General features: G+C 44.8%; 1 protein-coding gene across 1 annotated transcript; it reads right to left on the minus strand.

The window, feature by feature from the left end:
• Positions 1 to 876: 876 nt before the first annotated feature.
• On the minus strand, positions 877 to 26587 carry LOC131267631 (death-associated inhibitor of apoptosis 1-like). Its single transcript, XM_058270551.1, has 2 exons — positions 26391 to 26587; positions 877 to 4371 (listed from the first exon to the last, which is right to left on the minus strand). Exon 2 carries the CDS (start codon positions 4040 to 4042, stop codon positions 2447 to 2449), a length of 1596 nt encoding a protein of 531 aa, XP_058126534.1. The 5' UTR covers positions 4043 to 4371; positions 26391 to 26587; the 3' UTR covers positions 877 to 2446.
• Between the last annotated feature and the right edge of the window lie 180 nt (positions 26588 to 26767).

The following is a 26767-nucleotide window of genomic DNA, read 5'->3' on the forward strand; positions in this document are numbered from 1 at the left end:
TTGATTGACTCTTTCCTGTTTGCATCAGAAAACACCGCCAGAGAGAGAGACAGAAGCAAATCAGGTTCTATCCTGTAGAAGAAACCAGAACTCACACTGCAAACAATCCAAGATGTGGGGGCAAATTCACACTGGCGTCATTTACATATTTCTCAACAAACATCGCCCTGATGATAAGCCCTTCTTATCTGCTAAATAGGGATGAAAGTGCATCGTCCGGGATAATTCATCGTACGCATCACTACGAGTTGTATTAAAATACTCAACAACACAACCAGTTTACACAATTGGTTGTGACAAAAGGAATGAAGGATCATTTTAGAATCTGCAACGAATCCGAACAAAACATTGAATTAACCTGATGTTAGTCTTAATTTCATCCGAAATAATAATGACTGTTCGTTCTTTTGCGTGGTCCCGTTAATAGCCTACTGCAACATTTTAAGAAAGATCTGAAAAGATACCGACATCTTCCCGAAATAATATTCCACAGGCCAGAGATTATTAAGCCCGTCTGCGCATGCAGACACTCGCCGACTCGCTTGGATGCCATTCCCAAACCGCTCCTTGGATGGCCGAAAATAAACACAGACAGACATCGGCGGCGGCGCACCCGCCATCTAACAGACTGGCTGTGGTTTAAAATAGACGGCGCGATCGCTTGGAAAATGGGACGCACCGTCGACGGATAATTATAAAGATGCAACCAGGCAAAGCAACACCAACGAGACACAATGCGCTTGCTAAACTTGATCCTTACAGAATGTACACCTTTGATTCATGGTAATGTTACTTGCTGCACCCGGCTCTCTTGTGCTTTCCCTCGCGTCGATCGAAGATGTCATCATTTATTAACTAGACAAAAACATAAAAATAAATAAAAGACTAGACGCCGGCACGGTTTTACAGGTTCAACATAATTCTTTACAGTTTATTCCATTTTTTTTTTTATGTCAGGTTTAATAACCAGGTTAAAAGTAACCTCATAACTAATTCACGGCTAATGCAAAAAGTGTATAATTACGTCTTAAATTATATGCACACCGGAGCGATATATCGTCAATGTTGTTACTCGAATAGTAGTCACATAGTTATAAGGTACTTCTTCATGCACAGTTGATTTTATGATTTTCCATATAAGTTCCTGGGAGATCTAGGTCTATTGTTCGCTAGCAGGCACTAGAGCCACTATGCTATTTTAATAATTATTAGGATGATGTGTGTTGCAGTTTTTTCGATTTTTTCATTTTCATGACAGGTCGCGGCTTTCGTTATGCTGTTAGTACACTAGAGCTGAAGCCTGTATATGCTGAAGCCGCTTTACTTGGCAAAGTTTTTAAGACCGACATGTCGCCAAACAAAAATATATATATTTATGTATATTGAATATCTACATTCCCAAACTGTCAGCCAGGTACCAGAGTTACCACTTAAGGACATGTCTTAGCCCCGTACTCTCGCACTCCTCCAGAAATAGAAATTCATTTTCACCTCCTCAAAATTCATTTCATTCATACCTTTTCGTTATTCCTATGTTAAATCGCTAGTATATCTGTCCATTATTCCATTTTTACAGGACCTTTCTCTTGCTCCCTGCAATACACACCGGCACGCAGCGGCACGGAGACAATGGACCGAAGCGGTGATAATCCAAAAACGTTCGCATCCTAGACGAACGCAGCAGTGCGCCGCGTGTTCGCCCCACCGTCGTTCCGCGAGCCGTTTGCGTAAATGCTGACGAAGGCGACGAGGACGAGGGCTGGCACGTCCTATCAGTGCCCTCTTGCCCATAATATGACTTTACACGTTAGGGTTTCTTCGGTGGAAAGTTTCAGTTTCCTTCTGACTGATGTAAACCAGACTGATTTTACGTTTCGCTACATTTTCTGCCGTGCTATGCAAAAACTGTTTCTCTTTTGCGCACCTTTTCCCTGCGGTCTTTGCTTCTCGTTGAAACTCTACCCAATTCGATTTCGATTCGAAATATTATGCAGCAGCACTTACCGACAACCAAAGCGTTCAAATTCTAGCAAACAACCGCCGTTTGATAGTCAAATGTTCATTGTCGAAGAATTGCGGAGATTTACGAATTCATGAATTGACGTGGACATTTGACGAAGACGGCTGATGGTCGATTTTGTTGACGATAAAAGTTTACTTTTGATCGAATTTTAAATTTCTGACAATAATTAAAAAGGTTGCTCGAAATGTTCGTTGAATTCATTAAATTCGATTTCGTTTGAAAACGATAAAATTTAGAAGAAAAAAATGCCTTTAATCTTTCTGTACGTACGTTGATCATCGAGAAATCGGAAAAATTTACATGGTACGGGATTTCGCGGTAAAACAAAGGACTTTCGGGAAAGCAAACAACAGTTGGGCCAGCACCCTTGAGGCAAAAAAAAAGCTAGCAATCCACTGATTAGAGTTGCTTCGGAAGGCCTCTTCACGACAGGTACAGCCGTAGCACGTTGATAAATGGTTGCTGGCAGAGCGGACATTTGTTGACGGAAGATGCACACTTAGCGCAGGCTACCACGTGGCCGCATGGCATGAACGCGGTGTTATACTCGTTGACGAAGCAGATTTTGCAAATCTTTCCATCGGACACCTTGCGGTTGCCGGTATCATCCCGACCAGCCTCTTCCCCGCCCGAAACGTCGCTTCCGCAGCGCAGCGTACAATCTTCGTCCTCCAGCGTGCCGACCGGCGATGGTGAACTGAGTCCGCTCGAGGAAGCAGGCGAGGTGCTCATGATGGATGACGACGCCGAGCTGATACCCGATGTCGACGGCTGTGACGAGGCCGACGACGACGCACGGTTATCGGCGGTAGGTTCGCTCGCGGCCGTTGCCGCTTCCTTTAGCGCTATGCACTTCCGGATGAACTCGGGACCCTTCATGAGCTGCAGGTAATGACAGTTGCTGTACCAGATTGCATGCTGTTGCCACGGCTCGTCGTCCTGCTCCCAGTCCTTTAGCCCACCGCCGCAGCTGAAGCACTTCACGCGATCGCTCTTGCCGGTGTAGAAGAACCCGGCATCGCTGAGCTGCTTCGGCTTTTGCTTCAGTGACGTTGGCCAGTCCTCGTACGACTTGAACCGATCGGCTTCGATCGCGTAGTTCGGATACTCTGGGCGGCGCATCGCACTCTGTTCGCCCATGAACAGCCCGCTGTTCCACTCGGCGACCGTCATCGATGAGGCACGATCCTGCTGCACCCCTCCGCCACTTGTACCACCACCAGCTACGACCACCATATCGCTCGGTTCATCATGACTATTCCCACTGCTGCTGCTGCTAAGACTAATGTCGCTGGCAGCACCCCACGAGTCGCCGCTCATGCGCTCCAGCTCCTGCGACGGCCGCTCGTATCTATTCTCTGCGTACGAATGCTGCCGGATGTTGATACCGCAGGTGTCGTAGCTCGGTTCCGGCACGGCATCGAGGTAGTTCGCGTTGATCGGCACATTGTTCGTCGGGCGCTTCTTCAGCAGGGCGCAGTATGGTGACCAGCGCAGATGCTCTTGTATGACGTCGTCCTGTGGCTCCCAGAGGCCGATCTCCACCCGGCAGAAGTAGCACTTGACCGTGTCGTCCGTGCCAAGGTAGAAGAATCCGTACTTCGCCAGCACATTCGCGCTGACGAACGGTACCGGCCACCGGGCAAACGATCGTAACCGATTCTCCTCTATGTTGTAGTACTCCGACGACATGCATGGCAGATCGTCTTCTTTATGCTTGTTGTCCGGCAGATCGATTGGTACCGGGTGGGATAACACCTGTGCCGTCATGCTGACGTTATCTTCTGCTTTTCCTTTACGGGAAGTAGTTGTAGTAGCAGCTGCTGCACCACTACAAAGCAACCCACTGTCCGATACTCGTTTCTCTTCGTCCTCGACGTAACCTCCTGCACCTAACGAGGTCGCCGACTGTGGCTTAAGACTGTAAATCCTCTGAGTCCACTGGAACACGATCGTTATCTTCTGTATGAAGATCGCGAGACAAAGCAAGAACGTGCCTTTATCGTGTGTATGGTCCATCAAATGAGCGATTCAACTGATTCAACCGTGGTATTAGTACTGTTTCGTTACAAAGCGCACGTTTCAATGGGAGGGGATCGAGTGTTGACGCTCGTACTACCCTATCTCTGTCGCTGCTGACAATGAGGCAGATGTTGATCATGCACTCTCGATGCACCGGACACAGAAGCAGCCGATACACAGTGTGGTAGTTGTTGCGGGTAGTGTGTTTTGGTCGTGTGCCTAATCGATATCACGCAGACAGAAAGTTGCGGCGAATTTTAAATAAATTTGGGCGATGCACTGAAGTTGATCCTTTACGATGGTATTCGTTTTAATGCAGTAGAAGTCTAGACGACGAAGAGAAAAAGGGAGGAAACGGAAAGAGAGGATTTTATTAAAAATATGATAAGCTTACTAGAGCCGGAAGTCTACACGAGTCATTCAAGGGGTTAGCAGGTCAGGAGGCCCGATAGCAAATATGAGAATGATTCACGAGGTTTGTTTGTGTCTGTTTAGCCAAAGATAAGTTAGGCGCCACAGCATCATCATTGACGTGCAGTGTTAATCACGTGCCAAATCACGTATTGCAACCAATTGCGCCAAATACCAAAAGTGTGTCGTCTAGAGTTGTGAGTTATCATTTCTTCCCGAGAACTGCTCGAGTGAATCCTCGACCTATTTGCAATGCACTTGAGGGTTCGTTGGATTTCGAGTGATTACCAGCACAAAGAAAGACTGCACGAACGTACCGGGTGCCTTCGCAGAAGGTGCACGCGCGCTACAACTGCTAGAACTTAGTTGGGTTAGCAGCAGCTGCCGGGGGAAACCCAGATAATCCCTCTTTCAAGCCTAGAGAGGGACTGTGCTCGAGGTGAAAAAAAAAAGAAAATGAAGGAAACGCAATAATGAAACAAATGTCCTGCTGTGAGCACATGCCATGCCGGGTCCGATCACGTGCCATCTATCCCTCGTGCTTGACAGAGCAACGGAAAGGACCTTCTTTCTCCGAAATCATGCGGCCTATACCTTTTCACATATGCTCGTCATCCGCATCTCGGTGGTCCTCAAAGGACGAATGTGAGAATGAAAAGAAATAACAACCAACCCGGGGCTCGATCAAAGGCAGGCAGCTTCGTCCCTCCGGTGTGTGGCAGCTGCAGGATAACAACCCCGCTCTCGCGCACTTCCTCCTCCTCTCTCCATCCTTCGCCGGAAGGGGATTTGCGCCATGAAAGACCAAAATGAAATTCGGTTTACGGCGCAACACTAATAACCGTTGCGCGGCGACAGCAGCAGCAGCAGCTGCCAGGGGATCGATCCGATCTCATTCGCCGGAACGAAAGGTGGCAGATGTTGTGTTTGTGAACGTCGCCGTCGTCGCCGCCCGCGTGCGCTCGCTTTCTGGTTTATATAAGTGCGTTTCCATCTGATGATCGATCGGCCATACTATACGGTGGCATCTACGTATTATGATCGTGTGCCGGCAGTACGAGAGAGAGAGAGGAGGTGGGGGGAAGGGTACTGTTACAAACCAAACTCGTTCGTTCTGCACATGGCCATCCGACCGGCAACAGGCTGCCATCATCGGTTGTTTTGGTGCCGTAATAAAATTACCAATTTTCGGGAGTTTTTGAAACAGGATCATGGCAAATGATCAGAATTTTCCAGTAATTTTGACCCCATTTGTGGAACAGCAAAAATCCCTTGAAGCAATTATTGGAAGCCGAAGAGAAGATTCCATACGAACAAGATCAACATAAGCATAAAATGTGAAACAGAAAAAAACATCTTTTTCCAAGGTTAATTTCTCCACTTGCCCATTCCGGCTGGAAAATCTTCAAAGAATAACAAACCCTGCAATCCGGATCCAACAGACCGAGATCCAGTGTGGAGCTGGTGGAGCTTCGAGGTCTGGGCAAAGCGTTGGTAAGTGTGCCTGCCTTCATTAGCGCACTCTCCTCTAAAGTACATTCCAGCCCCTCCTTTAAAAGAGCCCTTTCCAGTGGAGGACGGGTCGTCGGGCTGGCAGCTGTGCCGCAACATTGCATGATCCAATCACACCCAGCCCAGCAATAAAAGCCTTCCCCCGTTGCGAGAGCCCATGGTCGAGAGTGTTCGTTCTTTCTTCGTCGAGAGCCCAGCAGCCGGCAGTTAGCTGTATGCTTATAGCTATAGGCAAAGGCAATCGAGAGCCCACATATCTCGGAGGCTCACATCGGAGCACGCGGAGAGCGCGCAGAACGGCAACCTCTACTTTCGACATGACGGCGGTGGAGCTATCGCGATCGCCGCGCGCCGGAGATTTGTCGTGACCGGGCGAAGTCCGCATTCCATTCCCACGGGCCTGCCAACACGAAGGGCCCGAGAAAGCCGCACCACACAACGACTTTAGGCTGGACGAGGAGAAACAAAGCACGGTTGAAATCAGAGCACGGCAAGTTCTTGCCACTGGCGAGATAAACATGCGAAAAAATAGGTTTAATTCAGTAAATTGTGCTCCCGTTTGTGTAGTGGGCATTTGGTGGCCCCACTTTTCGGTGGAGGAAATCTTCAAATTAACGGTCATTTAGACCAGGGGTCGGCAACGTTATATGATGGAAAAACTCAAAATTCAACGAAAATCAGTATATTTTTTGAATTTTTTTAGTTTAACGATAAAATTTCAAATACTTTATCTTTCACCACTTTCTGTATAACTTTACTATTTAGAAAGGTATCCGGCCCGCGCTTTCGGTATCCTTTTAATAATTTGGCCCTTTTTTCAGGAAACGTATGCCGACCTCTGATTTAGACTGTTCACATATTGCTGATGCACAGCTGTTCCACACGTAAATCTGTTCTATCATATAAAATAAGGTTTACTAAAGTAAGCATGACTAGCAAAAAAGGAATAATATGATTATCATCGATTGCAAACGGAAACAATTTATAATCTTGCATAAACATGTCTATCGATTGTACGTGACGGTCGCACGAACACCCAAATTTTTTTTGGAGAAAGGTTCAAAAACCGATTTAAGATAAATGATTTAACTGTCATTTTGACCGACACCAACATTGCGAAAATCAGGAATATAAGTGATTATGAGCCCCGCCCTGTCCGTTGCTTTCGTTTATCTACGATAAGCGCGATATTGATCGATCGAAGCTTAACAAACGTGTTCGAAATTTCACAATTGTTGCAACAGAAAAAGCTCATCAACAAAACAATTTGGACACCGCGCTGATGACAAATGTTGCTTGTATCAATTGATTCCCTTAATTCTACACAGTCAGCTGTTAGCGGATGTACGATAAAGACGGCAGCTGCGAACATAAAATTCCGGTTACTTCCGGGTGAATCGTCGTGCAATTCCTCTTATCTGTTTATGTTTCACCGAACTATTTCCTCAATTCTAAGAAACCAGATAAGTGTATGCGTGTGTTTGGGGTTGTTCCAATAAAAATGATCATGCGCACGACGTTCATGTTCCGGACAGGAAGAACCAAACAGGAAGTCACCGAATATGCCTGCCCTCCTCCTCCCTTACTTCAAATATTATTTCTACGCAGTGGAAAGGTTTTTTTCCCTACTTCCTTCTTAATTTTATGCTGGCCAGCAACCCGCGAAGAAGCCATTGGATATGTGAACTCTCTTTCTCTCTCTCTCTCTCTGGCCTACGAACGAGCTACTTTACGAAACATTTATTCACCCCCATGAACTCGCGTAAATTAAAAACACCAGAGGGGTGCTGAGAGTAAAGGAAGGTATGGTAAGAGGCGCTCGTCGTGTTTTCGGCATTAGACGATCCCTTCTCGCCCGCTCCCCCCATTCCATTCCTCTTTTTTTCCACAACAATTTTCTTTTGCGCTGCCAAACATCTCTCATACATCGAAAAACTTCCTGCTTCGCATATGGAGAGCAAATTGAACGCAAAAAACAACAAGTCCGCAGTTTACAGAAGGGCCTTCCGTTTTAACGTCAACAACACATCGTAAGAAAAGCGATCGTACGAACGAAAAGGCTCCAGAGACGGAACGACCGGGGAGGGGACCGTGGAGCGAAATATAAACAACAACAATAAAAAAAGAAAAGAAAGCCATACAATACTCTCCCGTGCCACTTCCCAGCCATTAAGTTCATTTCCGGCGGATGCGAAGAAGAATGGCGGCTGCCATTTGCATTTCTCTGGCAGCGGCCACTATACCATAACCCACGGGGGGCTGGTGGTGCTTTACTTTTTCGGTATCGGTTAGATATTTTTAGGCCACGACGTCGTTCCGGACCCATGCCCAGGGGCCCCTTGGCCGGGGTTAACCCCAGCGGAAAGGAAAAGCCATTGGTGCGCTCGGGTTGCGTCGTTCTCGTTTGCCGTTGCGCATCGTAGCGTATACAAAATGTGAGAACGAGCAAGGGGTGGATTTTGTCCAGAAGAAGGGAGGGCCCCTGCGCTCTGGTGGTTCATTGTTTAAAGTATTCCATGGCCGCACCACCACACGGAAAGTGTATGGCACGATAGTTTTCATTAGTCGGTAGCGTAATACGGAGGGTAGAGCTAGGTTGCTTAACTATATTAAAGCCAAGGCCAACCCCGTGTCCCGCACGCCATATTAGAGAAGCCATAGAGAAAAACAAAATGTGTACAGCGTAGTTAAAATTGGTCAAAAATTGCCTTCCAACAAATCTACAATATATGCGTTGGTTTCAGGACCCTTACCTTTGGATTCGTTTGAAGTTGATGAATGAGATTCTCTATCGCTTAGAGAGCTTTAGTTGTTGTTTGTAGATAACTCCAGGTCCAGGAAATGTTGCAACTATATTTCATCCAGCAGATATCACAAAAAGCGTTTGTTTAATTTGCTTCCACTATTGCAAACTTTTGCAATCTTCTTTCGCCTTCTTTGGTTACGAGCGTTTATTTCTTCACTACAGCTTAGCCTTATATTGGTTGTACTGGTTGGCTTATCTTATCACACTGTTTGACCCTTATAGAGGGACAACAACTCCACGAGCTGCCCCAGTACTGATTCCGTTTCGATTCAGAAAACACCAGGCTCCTTCGTTCGAGTCGCGAGTGTTCCACTACTAATACTACTACTCTTTACGCCACTTCTGCTCGTAAACTGTGTTTTGCTCTGTTTTCGGTGTTTTTCTCGTCGTGATTGCGTCACGCTTCTCGCAACACTCTGGTTTCACAAACACGAGCGATCGACGCGAAAAAAAATCGACCAAAAACGCTACGCCAAAGTAGTATTTGAAAAAAACATCAAACGTCCACCACAGTGCTGCACCGAAAATGGCATTCACAACATTCAGAGTAAATGCAAAGGGTCGGTTGAACGTACGGCGCAATAACAGAAAACTGCGGGGTTTTGCCAAGGACACGGCGCGATGGCAATATCCTGTTGTATCCTTTTTTTTCCAGGCCAGTATCCTGTATGCGCAAAGTCCACAACCCCTCGCGATTATGTGTCTCTCTTTTTTATATCTCAAGGTTTAATAAACGAACACTTCTACTACGGGAGCGGAAGCTGTACTTCCGTTTTCGTCCTTTTTGATGAATTTACTTGTTCGCGGAAAGAGGCTTCTCTCGACTCGGCGAAGAGATGCGTACTGAGATGAGATCAAAACCAGACGACGTAGACAACGACCTTTCCGAAGTACGTTCTACTCCGTACTGTTTGGAATGCGGCCCTTCAACCACGGCCCAAGGGTCGACGAAATTGTGCCTCCTTTTCTCGCGCTCCGTCGTGTCTCTCGCTCTAGCTCAATGTTTACCCGCCTGCTTGATCTCATCCGGTCCATTGCTTGCCTGCCGTAGTGTGCGTGCTGCATCGATGCATAAACAAACAGCACAGCTGCGCACTGGCGTGTGGAAAATGCAATCGACAAGCATCCCGCGGGGAGGAAAAGATTGGCTGGCAGGGATCGGTGTGTGAGTGCCGCCTAAATGTCGGACACACATACGCACACTATGATCAGTGGAAATTTTTCAAATGCAAGACGCTTCATGCTGAGATGCACGTTCCTCACATATTTGAGCACATTGTTTACTCTACTGTTCATGTTTATTGTTTGTCGAACTTAACTTTCTTAAAATTTTCATCTTTTTTGATTTACTGGATTGCAGGTTACATTTATCGTATAGCTTTAACAAAAAGCTAATTTAAAGTTTTTTTTAATTTTCCATGAAAATGAAAACTACCATTAGCAAACTTTGTTTCAAATGTAAAAACTACAATTAAAATGTGTTAAATTCCCTTCCCGGTTAGAAATACATAAATTCTAACTGAAAAAAATGACAAATTTTACTTCATTTAACTTATGTGCTATGCACATGTTCACTTAGCTTTTGTTACTACATGATAAAAATGTAAAATCTTTGAAAAATTAGCAAAAGTTTCAAGATTTAGTTACATAAGAACTGAAAAAATATCTTGCTCTTGTTCTACCCCAATTTGTTACAGTTTTTATCCGAATATTGCTTGCAGATGGCCTCACATATCGGACACACTGTGGAATGTAAACTTAATCGCTCCCACGATTGTCACATACTCCCACGGCTCCGGTGCCACCCCAAAGGGGGAGGAGGTGGCTCTGTCACCAACCCTCTTGGCCACAGAAACGAGTTTCAAACACACACACAGACACATCAACGACTACGTTACCGGCCCGCCGAGAAAAACGTTCAACGACGCCATCTCCTCCTACTGCAATTGCAGTTCGGAGAATTGCACTTCGATTGCTTTTTACGGTCATGCGCAGCCAGGCCCCGAAAAGGCAACATCGTTCTCGGGTCGTCCATTGCCCGGTTGAACGCTGGGTTCGACAAGATGGCCATCCGGTGCTCTGCCGGAGAGATGGTGTTTTGCTGGGAAGCTCGAGTACTCGCGACACCAACGTCCTTATCTGACACCACATGACCGTTATTAGTTTCGATCGAATAACTCATCATTCGACAGACAGAGACGTATCTCTTGGACATCAGGGCAATCGCAAAACACAGCATGATTTGTACATGTCATTGTTCAAACCTGGAGTCATGTGGTTCTCCGGCGGTCTTATCAATACCAGACGTTTCGATACATCCTTTGAGGACGTGTTCTTCATTTCTTTGCATCGCAATAGAATCTTTCTTTGGACAAGCAACATGATAAGATTTTGATTGTATGTTACATTGTTCTTTATTGTTAGAAATTCGTAGAAATCGCAATCATTGCCTCAGTTACACATAGTGGAATGTCTTCTAATGCTGCATGAGTGTAAGGGAAAGTGGTCCAATATACAACTTCAGCGTCTTGTCTTTATCCAAACAAAATGTTTTGGTTTAAAATAACATAATTAAGTGCTAACAAAATTTTTTTTTTCTCATTTTCCTTGTTTAATTTTTTTTTAATATAAGAAGTCACCAATTTTTTCTATCTTAAATATGAAAATCTAGCATTTAGCCCCACCGGTGCATAGCACCATACGTTCCCCTAACAAGGGGGCGCCTCCGCACTATCAGACGGAGAACCGTTCGTTATGTATGAATGAACTATACGCCTATGCTACGATGCGCCTGAATGCTGGACCAAGTCAGCTCACAAACACATTGCTGAGAAAATTGTTCGCTTCGTAAAGCTACGTTCCAAACCACCAAACCGCACATATACAGTCTCGGGGGCCTGAGTTTAAGTCTTTATGCAGTGAAGCATGCAACTTACGCTAAACGCTCCGACTAAAAACTTTATTTAGCAGCCAAGTTACAATGGTGGAAAATGTTGAAGGCTCAGGGATTGGCAAACGATAACGAAAACAACAAAGCGAATCATCCTTTACGGAGTGGTTTGATTCACCAGCTCAATCGCAATTTTTCAATATGTTACATGAATGAGTTTTTTACATGCCTTTCACTATTCAGCTACCGTGGAATACTTATTTATTTTGCAATCTGCGTTTTGCAATAAATTTCCACCCATAAAATTCTGAAATCAATTGTATTCCCTTTTTATTTACAAGACTACCCCGACTAAGGCTTGTATAATTGACTTTCTTTATGACACAGTACTGAGCGATAATGGCGTAAAAAACATTTCAAAACGCAATGAACAAAATTTTTTTGTGAAAATGTAAAAATTTTCCACTTACCGAGTCGAAGTGTTCCTTCTCGGAAGGAAAGCATTACGAAAACCTCCCGACCTAAGCACAACGAATGAACACCGGATGAGATCGGAATTTTTCGCGGGGTGGTAGGGATTGGGTGGGTGGTTTGGACGGCGCTGAACCATTCAGAAAGAAGGGAAGTTAGAAAAAACAGGAAAATAATAATAGTTGCGGCCCTGCACACGCACACTGCGCCGCTCGAGCGATCGTCACGACCCCACGGGCTAAGGGCAGAGAGATCGAGAATGGAATTCTTTTGAAATTAACAACAGAATGAATAGGAGCAGGAGTAGGAGGAGGAGGAGAAGGAGGAGGTTGAGCATAAAAAAGCATACGTGCGGGTTGAACCACACAAGCACTCACACACTCGTGTTAGCAAAAGAGAGCATAGAATAAAAAATATGAAAAAATGGAATAGCATAAGAAAGAGAGAAAGCATAGGAAAATATCAAATTTGTACGGGAGCATAAAAGTGATCGCTTTTCTCTGTCTTCCACGTTTTCCCACACAATTTTCCACCCTCTTGCTCTACTCCTATGCTCTCTTTTTGGCTCGTTTCATTCTTCCATTTCTATGTTGCCCACATCCCTTTGAACACGCTCTGCTTTAATCTTCTCACAGTTTATGCCTTTTATATCTTTCATTCTTGAAACCTTCCTTTCTGTCTTTTTTTTCCTCTCTACATCGCGCCATGCCGATCCCACGGCCAGCGAGAGAAGGGCCACGATCCCGTTTTGCTGCGCGGCGTTTCGATTGTACCCTTGTACTACCTGGGCCATTCTGGACCAGCTTCCTTCCCCTCACTCCCGGGCAACCAGCGAGGTTACCACATGCAAGGAGTTAAGAGAGCAAGGATAACCCCCCGGCAGTGTACGCACCACTTCTTTCCCAGGCCAACACACCGAAAACGATTTCGGAAACCGCATTCGCCATCCGGTTGCATCGTTCTGCTATCTCGCTCACGACTTTCCCAAAAGCGTCGGCTCGCCATGCGATGATTGCTTGGCGATTTTAAATACTATTTCCGTTTTTCGCGTTTTTCTCCGGCTCATCCGACGCATTGCATTGTGCTGTTTGAGTTGGGCTCGCGCGCTCGGTTTATGTTCCCATCGGAAGATGAACACCGACCGCGGAGAGCCTGGGAACGAAATACTAAACTGTATTTTACACCGAACGAAAATGGGATTACCCAAATTTTCCCAAGGCACACAGAAAAGATGGTCGGAAAATTGTGACATAATAATCTTTGTTCTGAGGTGGAGCAAATTATGGCACCGAGAACGAACATCTCCTCGGGCGTTTTATGATATTTCAAACGATATCGCCTTAAACCCGCAACACAGAAAGCTAGCGAGCCGCGATAAGGCCGCAGCTGACGATAGGGAAACAAGAAGATGAAAACATTTATGCTGCTGCCCATGGTATATATCGTGGGTTATGTGGTTAATTGCTTCTTAACCCGACCTACGCCTTCCGATTGCACTACCCCGCGAGCGCGATACAAGCAGAAATAAAAATAGTACATTAACCCTAAAAAGGCCAGCAAGTGAGAGACAGCTCAACATCTTAGTTGCATCGAATCATGGTTTTACATTTACACAAAATTCCCAGAACAATTTAATCTAACCACGAAAACGTTCTCGGCTAGAGGGACGGGGCAACCGATTTTGGGCACCTTTTCTTTCCCTTGTCTTTTTATCTGTAGTTCCTGTGAAAACAATCCTAAATCAACATAACATGAGATGCATTTTCCGGTTCCCTTTGTGGGGAAGGCAAATAACAAACAGACCGTCAACAACCCGGAAATGCACCGCCGGGTCAAGGCCGGAAATACTAGTCCACGGTTCGTTTGTTGAACGGCATGGGAGATATCAATGTCCCTTTTTATACCTCCCGGTTGTAAACTTCAAAAGAAACAAAACAAGATTATCGATACAGGATACGATAAGTTCGTTTATCAATCAATGTTATTTTTTCAAATAAATGCAGTATAGGTTCATTTCAACCATCCGTCATAATGTGACGTGACCGATAAAGACTCATGGCCATTAAAGTAACTGTTTCCAGTTGCGAAGCGATCTAGCCAGGATATAAAATTTAATACGCCCTAAATATCTCAACAAATAAAAAAGTCCAACAACACCTTGTTTTTTATGTTAATGAAGGTTGAACTGGAAAGATAAGGAAAAGATACGCATTGAAATCGATTCGACTGGGTTGTGGGTTATCAGTGACACCGATTAACATTAACTCAAGGACTCCTTCCCACCATTCTATCTGTCACCATGTCGCGCTGGGTGGCGCATGTCCTTACAAAAACGATCGTTAAAGCACACATACACAAGGCGCACATCAATGTACACAACGTGTGTGCGCCTCGCAGTTGTCAGGCTGGTGGTTTATGTCCTTTTTTTTTATTGCGCTGCGCTCTAAGGTTACGGGGCGTATATCTCGCAAAGGCTCAAATCGATGGGAACGAAGTTTGCTCGTCAATCGTTTGCGTTCAGCGGCGCGTTGGGCTAGGGGAAGTTTGGGAGGAATGAACGAAGACAAACCTCTTGCTGGATGGCGACAAGAGGAGGCTGCACTCGACGGTGTGCGTCTGCCGGTTTCCGGTTGCATCGCTGGGTGGCGCACGAACGAACAAAGAAGTGCACAAAGCTTGCGTGTGTTGATGGACAACAACTCAGACAGCTCGGCTTAATGGCTATGTACATTCATATATGCACAGCGCAAACTTGGAGGAGAGAGGAAAAAATACAAATTTTAAAAGAGCCATTTTACACAACATTCTGTTAATCCTTTAGCATGAGGGCACGAGAAAGCAAACGGCATTTCCCTCATCGGTATGTAAACAACACAAATACAATGCGCTCCATTCATGATCCCGGATCGAGCCCGATCGGTGGCGACGTTCAAAACATCGGTTTTCATCTACAAACAGCAACTCGTATTTCATCGCTGCAAACGTGTTTTCTTGTGCCTTTTTCGAATTGTTAATAAAAAATAATTGAACGTTCCTCCATTTGTAAATTATCATAAATAAACCATGCGTCCAATGCAAGGGATAGATCCCCATGAGCAACATTGAATATGTCCACAACAATTGTACAAAACGCAAAGAATTCAAAATGTATTTCACCAGATACATACTTTCTATTTCTCGCTAGATTATGAATGAACATTGGAATATGGTAAGTGGGCTATTTTGAATACAGTCTGAGGCTGTGAATGAACTTTAAAAAAAGGTTGAATCCCAACTTTTCCCAACTGACATCCTAGCGAGGGTCCTGCTGCATCTCTCTATGGAAAAAAAGCTAGCAACACAAAGAGCAGAGACACTTGAAATTGATGAAAATAACCAAATCCAATGTGCAGTTGTCGGTTGGTGGGAAATAATGAGCTGGGCCCTTTCCCAGCGTGCATATGCTTTGCCGTTGCACAGCACCACTTGGACTCACTCACCGTTGCATAACGCAGAAGCCATGCACATCTAACGAGTGAAGGAGGCTGCAGCCATATGGTTTCGATCATGCATCCGGCATTCGGACGCTGGGAACACGATTATCGTGAGAATAAATTGTCGCCGCTGGAGACGCGGTTCGGAGAAGCCAGAAACAAAAACACAGTTTTGCTGCGCACTGGAACCGACGATCCATGAATGAATGGTCGAAAATTCCACATCCCGACCTCTTGAAGTGCGTGTTGTTTTTTTTTCTTTCTAGCAACCCGTAATAACTTAGGACCATTCGTTCGGGGTAGGGTTTCAGTACGTGTATTGCGCTGTGTGCACTCATTACAATGTTTACAGTACAGCCAAGCCAGCCAGCTAAGCTCTCGAAAAAAGGAACGTTCAGAACCAACCGCCAAGCAACGCACACACACACACACGCACCCATCTCCATAACACTTGTCAGCACCGGAAACGGACCAAAATCATTCATAAATTAGTCCGGGCGGGCGGCCCAAACTTGTCTTTGCGCAGCATAGGCTTGGAAGGAACCTTCGAGAGAGATTTGTTTACCGAAGCGCACTCCCTCCAAATCGAACGATCGGCCAACGGGGCGGCAAAATTCAAATAAATACTAGAACCCGATGGTAACGGTAATATGAAGTAAATCGGTAATCCTGTAAAGGATGAAAATTGTGTTATTTAAAATTTTACCGCAACAAAACATCCATCAAATTTGGCTGATGAATGATCAATGTTAAACTTAGAGATAATCTTTGGCTAATTCTCCTGGAAACTTTAACAGCTTTCATCAGTTCTATTGTTTTGGTTGATGTTTTACTGTTACAACATGTAGATTGCCGTTATTATGATAGGCCGAGATTTAGATGCTGAAACTTGTCACTGTTAACACGTTAAGCGCTACGTTGGGCCCGTGGGGCCGACAGTGTTCTTTCCCCTAAGCCGGCGTCGGTCTGCTCGGACCGACAGAACTTGTTAGGAAGGCCGGCGTTTCTACGAATCGCTGGCAGAACGAAAAGTAGTGCAATTTGCGCATAGCGCTTAAAGTGTTAATCCACAAGAAATTAAAAATTTAATCTTAGCTATAACATAAAATAAGAAATAATCAAAGTGGGCAAAGGTGGGTGTGTTATCGAAGATTACACCTTAATCGCAGTGGCGCAGTTTTCGCAGACACAATTCCGTGTTGCCGTGGCCGAACAAAATAAGACCACGCGCTGAAGATTAGCCATAAATTCCATTCTTATCCCAGCCTGAAATCTCTATATAATCACTCATTCCAAAGTGCGATAATGATGTTTCGAAAATATAATAAATCACTATTAAAGTATTCTAACTATTAAGGTATAAGTATTCTAACCAGATATACACTTGTTGAAGGAAATAAACCAAAGAGCTCTTTTTACAAAGAGACATGTTTAATGCTCATCCCCACAACACAATCCGAGGTCAATAATTTCTAGCAACAGTAACGCCACCCCATGAGTAGAAAACGTTCAGGAAGAATATTGATCAAAAGCGATCGGAGCGAGATATTGCACCGAAAATTTCACACCGAAAACGATATCAAAAAGTCGATCGTTTAGAGATCTTTCTTCGCGCGCTCATTCAAATCTTCCTTCTTGTTATCCTTCCTCCGCCTCCACCATCTTCTCACGCCCCTTGCCGTCGATGCCCCCATGGCTTTGCAGCGTCATGCGTGAGAAGCGTAAAACCGATCGATAATGTCTAAATTTCACACTTCACACCCTCCTCTCTCCCCCACCGCTCTCTGGTGAAGGTTTCCAAGAAGAAGAAAAAAAACCAACACGCACAGAAAAAAACCCTTCACCAAGGTTTGTGGGCTGCTCGAGGGAAAGGAAAGGATCCATAAAACCGTCCGATCGCATCCCTAAACTGTGAGCAGGGAGGAATGGAACGGGATGCCGAGGCGGGTGGCGCTGGCGGGGGCAGTAAAAAGCGGCGCCTTAACAAGGAAATTCTCTCACATACCGGCGACGTGTGCATAACAAAATGCAGACATACGAATAAAAAAAAAAATTAAATCCCTACGAATGGAACGTATAGGTAGAAGGCAGGAGTGAAGTAAAGGGGAAGCAAAGAAACAGAAGAGTAAAAAGGGGCTACAAGAACGTAGAGGCAAGAGAACGTGAAGAATATGAAGGCCCTTATCCTCCGTTTCTCTCATGCTGCAGGATGCGCCGAACAAACAACAACATAACTTTCTGTAGATCCCCACGTTTCTCTTATCGATCTTCGTGGTTGCCGATGTCGCTCAAGTCATCCCGCTGATGATCACTGTCGAGAGAACGGCGGGTCTCTTCATGTACGGTTCCCCCGTGGGGCGCAGCCCGGACGACTTCGGATGCCTCGAGAAGAACTAATCATAAATTTTTATGCATTCACATAAACCGTCCAAGATTTGATGGACGAGTCCGCGTGGGTGACTCTGGGTGTGTGTGTGTGTGCACGTGGGAGGGACGTGGATGCTGTGGGTGGGCTTTTACAAGCGACCCATGACGGCTACGACACGAAGCTATAGCGCCCCTGCCGACGTTGGGACGCGTTTTGTGGTCTTTTCTTCCACATGAATTCCCACACGGAATGTTCGATGGATCAAACAAAAAGAAAAGAAGGAAAGGTAGACCCACAAAGTCGGACATCCAGTCAATCGTTTGAGCGATATCAGCGACATAAATAAAGAGTTTTCACATTTTAACCCATAAAAATATAAAAATCAACTTTATGACGCGGCTGTGAATTAAGCTTATTTGCACAATCATTTGCAAATATTCCACAATAGCACGAAGTACTGGTCAAAGGCGGAGATTAATTCAGTTTACAACCTTAGCTGTGTTTACCAACAGAAAAATATGCATTTTTTTAAACTGAAAAAATTAGTCAAATGTGTTTAGTCGCGAATACATCCCATAATCGTCTTCACTTATCTCTTTATCTGCATTGAATTTTTGATCCGACTTAAAAAGAATTAAATAAGAGTAACTGCAAAGCAACAAAATACCTAAAACAGGAATGATCCACTGAGGTTTAAGCGATGTAGAGGCGTCAAAGTCCTTTACTAAGATAGATTTCGATTCGAAGTCACAGAAGTATTATATTTAATACAAGTCACAAGAAGATAACATTTCTTATCCTTATCCCTTTCGAAGAAAAAGCAGCTTTGGATAATAAAAAAATCAAAATCTCGCCTGCAAGCATAACAATTGCATACCAAAAGGCGTAAATAAAAGGCTCATGCAAGTTGCTCGAGTTTTAAATTTATTTTAAGTGGCTCAAGTAACGAATTCTTACCCACAACGGCGGTTCGACAATTAAGTTTTTGCGCTCGTCAATTCTTGTTGCTAGTTTGATATATTTTTTGACAAAATAACCGTCGGTCGCTGGCATTTTCGTACTTATGCGTTTCGTCCTGTACGATGTAGACGCACCTTAAGTCGTACGTGACCCTTTGCAGATGACTCTACATACCTTCTTTTCCATTCGCATCTCACCGTTTGTGAGAACTAAGACGCCGAGAGAGCGCGAAGAAAACCGGGAAAGTAAACAGAAAATCTTAACATATTCCAGCGTGTTGCTGAACCTTGGCTGCCCAGGAAGGCGAAGCCAAGAACCGTCATCAGCAAAGGGGCGGGTAGGGCGCAGGGATGCGACAAGCAACAACACTACAGCGCAAAGGGTGGTAGTAAAAAGGCAATCCCGAACGCCAGACAAAATTCTCGGAAGGACAGATTTAGCTTCGATCTCGGTGGCGGCAGCGGCATCCGCTTTGGAGAGGCCACTTTATCACCGTCACCACCACACCACCCTACACTCCCTCCGCCACGACCATTGCCAGGTCCTTTACGATCCTTCTCCTTTCCGCTTTCGCACTCTTCCTTATGTCGGGTAGTGTGTATAGGTATGTATGTCCTTAGGCCACCGGCTCTCGGTTCGCATTCGATTCTCGCTTTCGGTTCGTATCCTTCTGCAAAGCCGGACCGACGGATGGCCCCAACAAAGCTTTCTCATTGTGCTAGTCCAGGTGAGAAGAGGGACCCTGGCGTAGCAAGCTCCTTCCTTCGCCAGGTACCACATCATCATGAGGATGCTGTGGCTCGGCACTTTTTTTCCGGTATTCTGTTCCTCTTCTTCTCCCATCATCTCTCTGTATCTGTTGCTTCGTCGATCGATCTCACCGGGTTCCGTGTGTTGCGCCAGTTGCTTTCAGGTCTTCGGCGGCCCTCTTTTCCCACCGAATCAACACGGGCATCGGAGAAGAAGTCGGTAAATATGCCCACCGGGCTCCCACCGGAGTGGTTGATGGTTTACACACCACATTCCAGAAAACCAGTTACCTTTTCCCCGTGTGCTTTCGCCAGCGCGGATCGTCGGAGCTACAGCAGAAGACGATGACGATGACCGGATCACCGCTTTCTGGGAGTTCCCAAAACCGGTGCCCCGGGGCCGGTTTACACGCCAAACATACACACATGGAACGTGCTCGAGCATATTTCTGGCTTGCAGGGAGAGATATTTTGTGAATTCTTGACTCAGGAAAATCCCAGCTACTTTTATTTTTATATTTTGAATTTGTTGGGAAAATTATACTGAAGTACTACTTCTCCTCAAAAATTAAAAAAAAATCATTAAATTCATATCATCGTTTTCCATCCCAGATTACTTTTGGTTTATGTTACTTTAAAGAAACTCTTTTTCCTTTTACTTAAGGTACCGTGAAAAACTGTATAAAATATATTAACCACCAAAGAACATTTCGAAAACATTCAATAAAAAGCATAAACATAAAATAGAACCCAGAGCCCATCACCCGATCGCCCATCCGATCGAAAGGACATTAATCTTCATCTCGTCCCGGGCGAGAGAGCACACTTCAAACGCGATTTGGCCGCCACCTTCAGGAAAGGAGCCAATTGTTGCCCGGAACGATTACATGACGGAGCGGAGGCTAGCTAGGAAAAACCGAAATAATAACACCAGTTCCCGTAGAATAAGCCACCACGAGCTCCGCGGGGCTTAAGGAACCCAATCAAGCGATCGGCCGAAAACCGATCGGACGAGCAGAGTTCGATGGAACAATCATAAAACCGTCCGGACCGACTACCATTACCCCTTAAGAGAGAGAGGAGATCTTCGCAACAGCAGCCATGCTGCGATCGGTAATGGATCATCGGTACGATCGCCTAGCCGGGGAACGGAGGGCACGCCGTTGGTTGGCCGTAAAATGTCCGGAGATCGAAGGTTGAATCGTCTTTTGTGATCCGAACGCGCTATCGCGCTGAATTTCCCTTGACCTACACGAGGCAGCAGCCCTAGGCCCAAGGTGCGCCCACATCGTTTAGGTGTTCGGTGCAACCCGAAAGATAAACGGTTACAGTTCCGAGAATCTGAGGTGGCCACCCGAAACCGGCGAATTCCAACCTTTCATCCGTTGTACGGAGCGGATGGATGGATCACCGATCGGTCGTTAAATAAGCGATCGAACGGTGTGGAGTAATTAACCGGAGAATCTTCCGGCGTTCCTTCTCGAGATGAAAATCGTTCGGGAAAGTTCTATTTTTATTACCCCTATTTAAGGTACGTACTTTTGGAAAGCGAGAAAGAGAATTTCGAATTGGAGAAAAATGTATTTTCTTGGAAATTACGGTCCTAATCTACATCCATTTCGGTCGATGATAACAAAGCTTACATATTAATTGAACAAAAACACAATCGTAGATATGCCTCTTAAAAAATATGAAGCAATTAATTTTAAAATGAATAATTTTAACGAACAGTAGCAGTAATTGAGTCACTATCAACATTATTAATCATAAGAGTGTTTTTAATGTTTTAAAAATATTAAAATATATATATATAAAATTATGCCTTTTCGAACAACTTTCAATCGTGTTACTCATAATCATAAAAAACAGGTAATAAACCATAAAAAACAGATAAAAAGAAGATTTCAGCCAATCGAGGTCTCCTAACGGGCAGCCCCATGATGATCGCAAGGGGCCAAGTAAATGGAAATACTTTCGGAAACTCTCTAGCCGACGCTCACCTTTCCCGTTCATAAAGAATAATGTTTAACTGATTCTCGAGAAAACCGCGGTGACATTTCATGCAGGCTTTTTTTTCCTCCCCCACTCCTCCATCTCGCGCTTGTCTTTCTTCCTACGATTTTGCAATTCAATAGCCGCGCATTCACTTCCTTGATTGGTTGGAAAGGCACACGACGGTTGGTACTTTTTCATTTTCCCATCCCGCTGATCGCGGCCCGCTGCAACCCGGACGGGTCCCGCACTGAATTCAAACCGCAAAACTGGATTGGCCTTTGGTCCATGTCGATCGCGCCGTTTATATGCTGCACGATGTTCCCGAGTGCACATGCACTTGCGCGGACTGGAAGATCCATTGCACTATGCGCCGTACGCGGGTGCAAAGTATTATGGCATATTGCCAGAGATTTTGCCTTCGGTTGCATTGTTTGGATTGTTTACTGTGAGTTCATCATAAAAGTCCAGGAAAAATGATTATGTCACTCTTTTCGATGACTCCAGCTATGACTATGGTCATGCGAAATGTTATAAATATACAAACAGAAACATCCCCTTGAACAACGCCTTCACCATATTTTTTTTATATTCGAATTTTTGCTTGGTGAAATGCAAAACCATGAACTGATCATCATCACTGACTAACGCAGATGTGGCAGGAAAAAGCTGTTTACGACAAACTGACAGTGAGATCATCCACATGTCTTGAACAAAGTGGTTTGTTTGATAGAGAAAAAATATGAAAGAAAAGATACAGCAACAATGACGGAGGCGTTGCGGTGGACACGTTGCTAAAAACTCAACCGACCTTCTGAGGCGTAAAAACGGCGACATTGAAAAGTCATCAAAAATGGATACGACCAGGGATGTTCATGCTCGGTCACTAATGTGCTAGCAACGAAAATATAATTTAGAAATAAAGAAAAATGTTCAATTGGAGCAAGTTTCAAATATCTCAAAAGCCATGTACCATGACATCACGATATATTCTACGGATTGTCGCAATTATCACGTTTCTCCATCAGTGCACGCCTCCTTCGATGCACTGTGTTCGAATTGATGAGTTAAGAAGTTCTTGCTGGAAAGAAGCCACCGCGAAGGCGAAGCAAACAATTCAAACAAACAAAAACGAAGCTAAGGAATGCGCCATGAATTGAGATCGACCCTTCCCAAAACCACACAACAACCCTACACCGTCGTCGGAGCTGTGCCCCTCATTCTCTTGAATGGTTACGTGCCGCTATACCCCGAGATTCCGTACGTCCTTCCCGTCCCTACCCGTCCCACCATTTCTTGCAAGACTGTCGTAAGCCGTTTCTCAGAAGCAAGTAATGCCACATGGTGTAAAACTCTGGCGATCCACGGGTATACTACTGGCTGATCGGGTGTTGCCGCGCAGATACCCACACCAATCGAGCGGCACACAACTACCGTCTCGTCGAGATGATTATTGAGCATTTTTACCAGCACACTACACTGCCGACCATATTGAACGGTGCAGATTTTGGCCATGGATTATTTGAACTAAAATTGAAAAAAAGGAGCAAAACTAATTTACATAAGAAATGTCATCAATGTTGTAAAAATATGTTTTATTTTTTCGCTAACGAATTTAATTTACTTGGATGATGACTAATAAGCTGGTATGCCATCACGCTTGAGGGTAAATAAAAATAAATGAGCCAAAGCATGAGTATGCATGCAAATGCAAAATATTCCCATTAACACTTTTCCAAGCAAAATAATTAAAATGCAAACTGTACGTTTTTACGATAGTTTTATACGACCTATAAAATACTCGTATCTTGTAGAAAATGTTTAAAGTAGAGAAAACCGGCGTTCGTTAGGAGACACCCCGCCACGATATGCGCAGTGATCGACGCTCGCCTACGAGGCAGTTTGCAAAATAATCATACAACCCACTACACAGTTCGGTTTTGCTGCACAAAGCAAATCACCTCTCGAGCTAGCCCCGAACAGTTATGCCCAAGGAGTCATCCAATTCCGCGAAAAGCCTCGAATAAGAAGTGGCTTCGGAGGCTTCGCGGCTGATTGGCTGCCGTCCGCAAACCATTCAAAGGGGGTTAAAGATGTAACAAGACCCCAAGGGAGCAAAAAGCGGATGGCTGACGCCGAGCCACGGAATCGCCGTTGAACGGCAGAAAGAGAGCGCCCGAAAATGGTAATCGAACGCCCGAGAGGAGGTCCTCGTAGGGAAAAAGAAAAGTCCATTTTCTGGAGCAATAATAACAGTCGGCAAGTAGAAACGGGAAACCCTTTTTCGTTGGGACGCCCGACCACACACCGAAGCTGACAGGCAGTTGCCCTGCAAACGACAACCGTGCCAACCCAAAGAAGGCAAAACAAAAGGCCGCCACAGCATCCCTTTCGATTGGGATTGTATTCAACGGTTCCAGTCAAAATAAGGTACTCCTTTTCATTCTTATATTGGATCTAAAAAGTAAGGAATAGGCTTTTAAGTAGTGTTGTTTTTTTTTAACATTGGCCATCAGTTAACTAACTCAAGCAACGATGGAATTGTAGCATATTAAATAACAGTCGATTGATCCTCGTTCTTGGTATGTAGAACAGTGTTGACCTTTTATGCAAACTGTACTCCGTTTGACGCCGATGGAAATCGTGCGAAAGGTGAACACCACACACAGCGGAGAGAGACCCCCAGCGGAATGTAACCAAGCGAAGAGGGAGATTCGAAAAAGTAGCTAGTATCCACCTCCTGCCAACCATTACATGAAGGCAGCCACGTTGGGCTCGAAATAAGAGCCGGGAGGATCTGGAGCATGGAACCGTAATGGATGCTGTAGCCCGAGATCGGGACCGTGAGAACGTTGGAACCGAGGCTCGCTTGCAAAAGCACCCTTGGCTTGGCAATGTTGTTTTTTTCCTCCCAGTTGGTTACCCTTTTGCCAACATTTTTACTTGCATTGCACCCGATTGCATTTGGTGGGCTTCGGTGGTTACCATCGGGTGTTGCTACAGACTCAAAAGAGGGATGTGTTGTGATCGAAAAGAAAGGAAATCATCTCGCGCAACATGGCCGTGCCTACGCTTCACTCTGTCTTGTTTGTCCTGCGGCGGTAGCTTCATTAGTTTTAATTTTCCTTTACGCCCAAAAAAAGGCCCACACACTCCTGCAGAGGCTTTGTGGGAGTCTTTCTGCGAGTCGCCGAGCGGAGATAAGTCACCAACTCTTCCCGGGGGCAACCTTCGAGTCAGCGAACCTTCGTCGGCATGGATACAAGATACTTCTCGGGTGAATGGATAGCGTTGGTCGATGAAAAAAGCGGATGAAGACTGCATACCACGTGTAGGAAGGCGACAGAAAGGCGACCTAACCTAGTACGGCTTCGATATTTGAAGAAACGGTTAGTTTGAATTTTTATTGCGAATTTATGCGGACAATAAACTTTTTAAAACCATTTTGCAATCGTCAATTGCCAAGCCCTGATGTTGTACATCCCTGTTCTCTGAACAGTAGCTTAGAAATAAATAGCAATAATCTATGGTAAAAGGAGAAAGTTCACACTTGTAACAACTTTCTCTTACATTGGTTCCAAGTTGCAGCATACGGCGACAAACTTGTACTTCCAACAGTAAATAAGAATACTTACTATTAACATTTTTTAAATCTTTGCTCAATAACAAAATCATACGGTAAAAGAACATCCTTAAAAAATCTTCAAAAAATTAAAAACGAATGCAAGGCGCGGTGGAACATCTTATTTGCAAGCAAATGCTTGCCGCAAATCCACTGAACGTAGGTTGCGACCGTTCAATGGTTCGCACAGCTCTGAAACTTGTCTTAACTGGCATACCACCTTTTTACGACTCGACTCGACGTGGGTTTTACTACGGAAAACCGGTTCTCTAAAATAGGTTCAGACGACCTTAAAGGCGACGTACGAGTAAGCAGTGCCGTGCACACACACAGTCTGCTGTCTGATTTCACCAGACACTGCCAACTCGCGGTGGTTATTGTTGTTGGAAATATTTATTTTCGCAAATTAAATTTCTCTGTGTTTTAGCATAAATTTACGCGCATTCAGTAACGAAAAACGCCAATTAGCATATCAATACTAAAAAGAACTCAGACTGCATCGTTGCTACGAATATTTTAGGAATCACTAACAACCTCCTTTATGGCCGCAATCGTGGCGCAGGGCATTACCACTGTGCAATGGAAGGTTGCTAAGATGATTGGTCATGTTTTATTCCAGGAAGTGAATAACACTTCAACTTACAACATCTGCAAAGCTGATGAACACAATGCGATCTTGAGATTTTGTAACGCTTACAAATATTGCGACAAATTGTGGCATGAAGTAGGTTGTACTATTACTATTTCCACACTTCATTTACTGGATGACGACATCAGTCGTTTTCTTTGAAGTGTGCTTGCCTTATTTGTTATCTCTCGAGGCGCGTTACCATATCAGTAGCAGCACAAAAGCAACATGGCGGAGGCATATTTTGCAAAGCGAGGGGTCTCGATGAGCTCGCTTTGGGTGGTGTGCAATGCAAACAAGAGTAAAATTAAATATTCCTTGATGAAACCATCGGAAACCACAAAACCGAACAACGATGAATTACGTTCATACACTGTTGCTCGAGATGTTCGAAGAAATCGTGTGAACTTTCCATTCAATCCCATGATATTTGTTACGGTAAAGGACGTATCCGGGAGCTTACCTTCGAACGGCATCGGCCAAATTTATTATTAGCAATGGTAGACACCATTGCCACGCTCAAGGGCATGTTCCATTTTGGCAAAAATAGTAAAAGAATTTGCAAAAACTTTGAACACTGTCTACACTACAATCGCACTGAAATACACGCCACCAACCAGTTCACTTCGCAACTACAAACTTGGTTGAAAATTGCAGAAACGCAGACCTCACTTTGACAACCACACGACGGCGAGCGAAACGTATGAATCATGGAAGGAGACGCCAACTAATGATGCGTTTACACTTGTGGAGTGAAATTTTACGAGAAATACTACTGCTTTCTAAATATTTGAAATATATCAAATAGTTAGAACATTTTACGACAACGAGATAAGAAAC

This window comes from Anopheles coustani, chromosome 2 (assembly GCF_943734705.1).
Source record: "Anopheles coustani chromosome 2, idAnoCousDA_361_x.2, whole genome shotgun sequence".
Lineage (NCBI taxonomy): Eukaryota > Metazoa > Arthropoda > Insecta > Diptera > Culicidae > Anopheles > Anopheles coustani.